We start from the raw sequence: 6,451 nt of genomic DNA, 5'->3' as shown, positions 1-6,451 counted from the left end.
AATGCTTTTGCTTGGCCAGCTATACAGCTAATACAAAATGTTGCTCATTTTTTATACCCTGAACACATTAAAAATGGGTTTAAAGGTATATTGTATTTGTGCAAAGTCCAAATGTATGTAACAGGTAGAAGGAAGCATCTCCGACCCCATAAAGTATATATATTCTTGATCAGCACCAATAGCCGAGTCGATCTAGCCATGTCCGTCTGTCTGTCTGTCCGTCCGTCCGTCCGTATGTATGAACGCAAGCATCTCAGAACCCATAAGAGCTAGAGACTTGAAATTAGATGGATATGCTCCTAGTTCCCGCGCAGATCGAGTTTTTTTCCGATAATCGATAACTTACTCCGTTTCCAAGTAATCGAAAAATCGATATCGATATCCTCTTTTTTGGGCAATTTTGATAATAACAGCTAGAGTCACCAAACTTGACATATAGCTTCTAAAATAGAATATATATATATGCATTTGATGTTGGAAGAGGGTTCAGGGTATCCCCTAGTCGGGAGCTCCCGACTAGAACCTCTTGTTTATTTATAAGTCCCTTCGCTCTTTTGTATTCGCAGTTTTACTGCAGCCATTATCTTATCAGACTGTATTAACACCTAATTGCTTTTGTAGCTTCTTACTTCGGCGTTTACAGTGCAAACGCGACGGGGCAAGGCTAGCAGTTGTAATACCTGCCATAGGCAGTTCAACACAGGGTGCATCCAAACATTTCCCAAAACTGCCGCAGCTCTGCCTCCCCTCCCGCCCCTCCCCCACCACACTTCCTGATGCCAGCCCCAACAACATGCCGCAAACAAAGGAGCTTAGCGCCCATTTACAAGCTGCAAGTCAAGCAGCCGCCGGGCAAGCAGCAGCTGTTGCCACAACTCACACACACACACTCTATTTTTATAGATGTGGGCGGGTGTGTGTGCAACTCCAACTGCAGTTCGTCGAATCCAGTTGCAGGCCGGAGACAACGTGGCGACGCCTACGCCGAGAAAAATATGCGAAAATTTGCCGTTAAGAGCCGTAGCAAACGCGACTTGCCATGTGCCGTGTCCGTGTCCGGGGCAAAGTTTTTCCCGGCTGGCACATGGCCAGGCTAGGACATTGTATGTGAGTGTGTGTGTGTGTGTGAGCGCGGGTGTGCGTGTTGGGCTGACAATAATCCAAAAGTTTTACAAGCAAAACGAGCGACCATTACATGGACGGGCGGGCAGAAACAGAAACCACTTGCAAGCAATTTTCATCAGCGATTTTTCCCTTTTTTCTTCTCGTTTTGTCGGGCTTTTCCACAGCTGCCACTGACAGGCACGATGTACGTTTTGCTTAGTCCCTGACCGCAACTAGAGCTCCCGCAGCCTCCCACATTACTCCAAAGCGGACAACACAGTCTGCGCAAATCTCTGGGCAAACGCATTTAGCATTCGGCTGCAGTGCGGCCCATGTCCAGTTCCACATCCGGGCTAAAAGTTCATTGTCTCTGCTTGAAAAGGTAAACGTTTCGAGAGCAGCTCGATAAGAACCCAAAGCCACTGCAACCGCAGCCAGATATGGGTTGCTCAGCCTAGCAGAGTCCACTTTGCACTACTTACCATAAAGCTTAACCAGCTCCCGGGATTGAGAAGTCTGCTACAAGAGTTGATAGCTTCGCAGATGTAGGAGTGTTTGCCCCTACCCACACATTTTCCATGTTGTGACTGTTGGGAAAAACATACACGTAATCCAATTGCAGCTGGCAGCCTGTGCTGTGAGATACTCTGTTGACCAATGCGTTGTATTATGTATATACTCTACACATAAAACTGTTTGCCCGAACCCTAAGAAATTTGTACTGTAGTTACGAAGGACAGATTTTCGTAAATCTCAAGTGTGGAAAAATCGGGAACAACGTTTAAATGAAACTTTTTAGTTTACCATCCCATCGGCCGCAAACTCCTTTTCAACGACCTTTGTTCCCATTCAATTGGGGAGCCTTGCTACCGCCATGGCCGGGTAATACCCGCTGGTTATATATATATACATATATTAATTTCTTAAATGCTATAAACCCAACCTAAAGCCGTAGTAACTGACTAAAGAACATCCTAACAAATTAAATAAACTTATTTTAATTAAAATATTAATTCATCCGCGCACAGATAATAACTTCTTTCCTCCTAAGATATATTTTATTTGTTTAAGAGTAATCAACATTAATATAAAAGATTTTACATAAATTTTTGAAAAACAAAAGCCTAAATACTCTTTCTGACGCAAAAATCGGAGTATTCAAATAGAAAAAAAAAATTCAGAAAGCGAAAAATAGCATTTTACAGTTTAAACTTTCCACAATGCAGATGTAAGCGCCGACGCCCACATCCACGCCCACTGGTCAGACGCTTCGGTTACTTTCTCCAGCTGTTAATAAATTTAAAGTTTTGTTTGTAGTCGCTTGGCAAAAGGGAAACTCGGGCAGAAAAATAAAAATTGAGCAGAAAACTGTGGCAGCAATAGACAACACAGACACATTTTTTTATGTGTGTGTTTGTGTGTGTGTGCAGTTGAGTGGGTGTCTGTGTGTAAAACAGAAAGTTGAAACTTTCTTTAAACGTTGCTTGAATTGTTTCTCTTGTTGTTTTTCTCAACGTTGTTGCTGCGCTTGTCCAGCATTTACAGCAAGTCGCTAAAAAAAACGCTTAACAGTCTGTGCACGAAGTATACGTATGTATGTATGTGTGAGTATATGTGTTTGGCAGGACATTTATTTGCTTTGTTTTGAAGTTTTTTGCTTATGAAATTGGCGAGCTATACGACAATATCGGACGATATATGTATTTATGTATGGGTCCATTGAATGTGGAATAAGATGAATGCAGAAGGGGATAGCTGAAAATTGCATGCGACATTTATTACAGTACTTGATATCGTATACGTCGATATGCTTACCGAGCTCTTTTTTTTATATTATTTTATATATATAATAATATAAAATTTAATCTACAATAAAATACCTTTGTAGCAAAATTTGTTTAAAATGTTGATTTTTATTTCTTGTACCTATTGTACAAAGCTCATCATGTCTTTGTGGTTTATGTTAAACGAGAGTTGTCTACATTTTATTTACTGGGAAACGTTCATCATATAAATAAATTTGATTAGTTTTCGTAATTCCTAAAAGAGGTGCAATATACAACATTTGCCATGGTGCTGCGCGATTTAAGAAAGTTTCGATACTTTGTAATACTTAAGCTGTCAATAGACAAAGTTGTAGGTCAACTATGGATATTAGATTAGATTAAGTACTTCATCAAAAGAAAACTGTTAAAAACGCTACCAAATTACCATAGAAATGTTTAAATAAATTTAAAAAACCTTTGCAAAAGCTGGCTGAACTACTTTATTAAAAGGCACTTGGTAGGTGTTTTTCTCTTTTTTTGTCCTTGCCTATGTCTAAAACGCACTATTGGTTAACTAACTATATAATCTAGCTGTAATTTTTCAACTCCAGGAGCTTTCTCATCCACATGTGATTGCTTAGCTTGTGTAATTTGTGATGTCTTTAAACCTTTAGCCAGCTGCAGCTAATTAGTAACTGGGTCTGAAGCCATTGCGCTGCGAAAGTACCGAGTCGGGACTCTTGAGCTCCATGGCCAGCTTATAGCCTAGCTCGGGGCGACGATCCCGACCCTCAGCCATGGCTTTGACCTACAGCAATTTAATTGATTATTTAGTAAATTAATTAACTAGTATCATCTACTTTGACTCACCGCATTGGTGTGCACAATGACCCCATCGCTGGTAACCACCTTCTCCTTGGTGTGCTCAATGTCATGGAAATCGGTGCCGCGGCAACAGTCATCTATCAAAATGGTACGATAGCCGGCGGATAGAGCATCCACAGCCGTTGCGCCTACACAAACATCGTAGGCCAAGCCGCACACATAGATATCCGTGGCGCCCTTCATTTTAAGCTGTGCATTCAGCGTGGTATCCGAAAGTTTCTTATTGTCCCAGAAAACCGAATAGGAGTCCACCCCTGGATTGGTGCCCTTGTATACCTTGATGCCATGTTCCACCACTTTTAAGTCCTTGTGCAGCTCAGCGCCCCATGAATCCTGCACACAATGACGCGGCCACAGGCGCTGCTTCATCGGCGGCGGCCCAGCAAAGATGACCGTATCAAAGACCTTGGCCGAATCGGCATCCAGCTGTGTTTGAGTATTTGAGGGGAAATGTATTAGAAATTGGATAAAACAAAACATAACAGCATGAGATTCTAGTCAATTGAATTTATCTTAAAATAGTCACAAAACTTTTGTTCTTTATAGTTCAAAAGCGAACTTTAAGCTAAGTAATTTAAAATGATGTAAATCAAAAGCCACCACTCAGACTTTGTTTAATCTTACTTATAATTGAGTTCATTTGTTTTCTATGAAATTTGAAAATGAATTGCAAAGCTCTCTTATGAAAGAAACCTTATATTTTATAATAAACTTGGCAGACTGTCAGAAACAATTATATTATTTCTCTACAAGTTGTCTACTAAATTCATTTAAGTTTTTATTATTTGATACGATAGTATTTTCTTCTTAATTTATAATTCCGATTACTTTTTTCTGAAGACAAATATTTTTTGTTGAAATTTTATATTTCACCTTGCCCGCGCATTTCGCTAATAGTTTAATTAGGTTTTCTGTGCTACTCGTGAGCCCCATTTCCACTCGGTAAAGTGATCTTTCTGGAATCGGTCAATCACGTACCTTTTAAGTACCTTCACATACAAATTTACGCATCGCACATACAACTTTTGCTCGGAAGCTCCCGAGCTCCCTGAACCCTTTTGTTTCAACACCAAATAAAACTGCCCTACGCGCAGCCTTGAACTCGAAACAGACCGCATTGGTTGCTGCCGATTCTATTCAACAGCCACATCAGCCAAAAAAAAAAAAATAAAAAAATTGTCCCTCGGTAGGGTTCAAACTAGCGGCATACCGCACCACTTGCTAGTTTCTAAGATCCTTGCGTTCATACATACGGACGGAGGGACGGCCATGGCTAAATCAACTCGGCGGTTGATGTTGATCACGAATATATATACATCATGGGGTCGGAGATGCTTCCTTCTGCCTGCTCCATACATTTGCACAAATGTATTATGCCCTTTTTACACACTTTCAATGATTCAGGGTATAAAAATAGTTTCCCTTGTAGACGCGAACTCGCGACAGACTGCACCACTTGCCACTGTCTCTTCTCAACAGCGACACCAATAATTGAAAAAAAATGTTAATTGCAGCACAGAAAACAATCACAGTTGCAATGCTGTTGATAAAATTCCAAGCAGACGCGCATAAATGGGCGTGTGTACATGTATACAGAAATTCTTGGATTTTGCGCTATCTACCGCAAACACGAAGGTGGTCAAACCACATAATTTCTGTGTGTTTCCTAAACGATCTTAATGAAATTTTCTAAAGTCAATTGCATTAAAATTGTGGCTTAAATTGGTGGGCAATACAAGTTGAGTCATTAACTTAATTTATAGCTATGCGGTAGTAGCGGGTAAACATATAACTTTTGGTGACTCTAGCTCTTATTATTTACCAAATTTGCTCAAAAAACAGGATGTTGACATCGATTTTTATCGATTGTTTGGAAACGGAGTAAGCTATCGATTATCGGGAACAAACTTGATCTGTGCATGGAGGAGTTACAGCTAAAATACAAGTCTCTAGCTCTTATAGGTTGCGATATCCTTGCGTTCATACATACGGACGGACGGACATCGTGGAGCATGATTTATCGGTAAACAACCAATTTTCACCTATTTTTTACATTTGCCAGTGGAACTCGTAACAATTTCTCTTAACGTGAGTTGATCATCAATCAGTCAATCAGTCAGGAACTCAGAACAAGGCGCTTGCATAACATGAAATAAATGCCATCTTTCACCTTACTAAAATATTCGAACTATGAATATTTACACACCGCAGATGATTCGTCCATGGGTCGCATCTTGACATTATCAATAAATGAAACATGATCGCTGGGATGCCAGTCGAGCGAGTAGAAGACAGCATCAAAATCCACCGTATCCAGCAGCTTGTTAATGGGCTCGAGTATCTGCAAGAGAGCGGAAGGCGCGCGGTCATTGGATAAATTCCAAAAAGATAACACAAGTGGTAGGCAGGTCGGAGTGATGGGGAGGAGTGTCACGTCTGCGAGTCTGAGTCCATAAAGCGACAACGGAAGTATGTGTTATTAATTTTGACAAATTTTCATGTTCGAGTGAGAAGCAAGTGAAGTGCCCGGCCAACAAGTGCACCACAGACAGGGGCGCATTGGCCGGGCAGGCGGGTCGAGCGGGTGCACAGTCAATTGCGGCAGATGGCAGCGATGGGAATGCCAGGAGCTGATGTCGATGCTGATGTTCTCGTGCACGGACTCGGGGTCTCTGCTCGGCAATGGCGGCGGCGAC

The 6,451-nt window shown here is 41.3% G+C and overlaps 1 protein-coding gene and 2 long non-coding RNA genes across 4 annotated transcripts in view; 1 reads left to right on the top strand and 2 right to left on the bottom strand.

Moving 5' to 3' along the window:
• Positions 1-795: 795 nt before the first annotated feature.
• LOC116650277 (uncharacterized) lies at positions 796-2,186 on the bottom strand. Its single transcript, XR_004303247.2, has 3 exons — positions 1,909-2,186; positions 1,587-1,811; positions 796-1,477 (listed from the first exon to the last, which is right to left on the bottom strand). It is a non-coding gene; the product is annotated as an uncharacterized lncRNA (long non-coding RNA).
• A 61-nt stretch (positions 2,187-2,247) lies between these two features.
• Positions 2,248-2,914, top strand: LOC138910984 (uncharacterized). The gene is made up of 3 exons (XR_011416243.1): positions 2,248-2,364; positions 2,422-2,698; positions 2,755-2,914. It is a non-coding gene; the product is annotated as an uncharacterized lncRNA (long non-coding RNA).
• Positions 2,915-2,997: 83 nt separating this feature from the next.
• The window catches only part of Naam (Nicotinamide amidase), a 44,582-nt gene continuing 41,128 nt past the window's right edge, over positions 2,998-6,451 (bottom strand). For both annotated transcript variants that reach the window (XM_015170668.3, XM_002056467.4), the window contains exons 5-7: positions 5,962-6,096; positions 3,741-4,181; positions 2,998-3,678 (exon numbers count right to left, since the gene is read on the bottom strand). In XM_015170668.3, the coding sequence (XP_015026154.1) occupies positions 3,559-3,678; positions 3,741-4,181; positions 5,962-6,096 (696 nt within the window). In that variant the 3' untranslated portion in view covers positions 2,998-3,558. The remainder of the gene's footprint in view (positions 3,679-3,740; positions 4,182-5,961; positions 6,097-6,451) is intronic.

The sequence above is a fragment of the Drosophila virilis genome, chromosome 2 (genome assembly GCF_030788295.1).
Source record: "Drosophila virilis strain 15010-1051.87 chromosome 2, Dvir_AGI_RSII-ME, whole genome shotgun sequence".
In the NCBI taxonomy this organism is placed as follows: Eukaryota; Metazoa; Arthropoda; class Insecta; order Diptera; family Drosophilidae; genus Drosophila; species Drosophila virilis.
The sequence above is the reverse complement of the archived record's forward strand: the minus strand, read 5'-3'. Positions and strand labels throughout refer to the sequence as shown.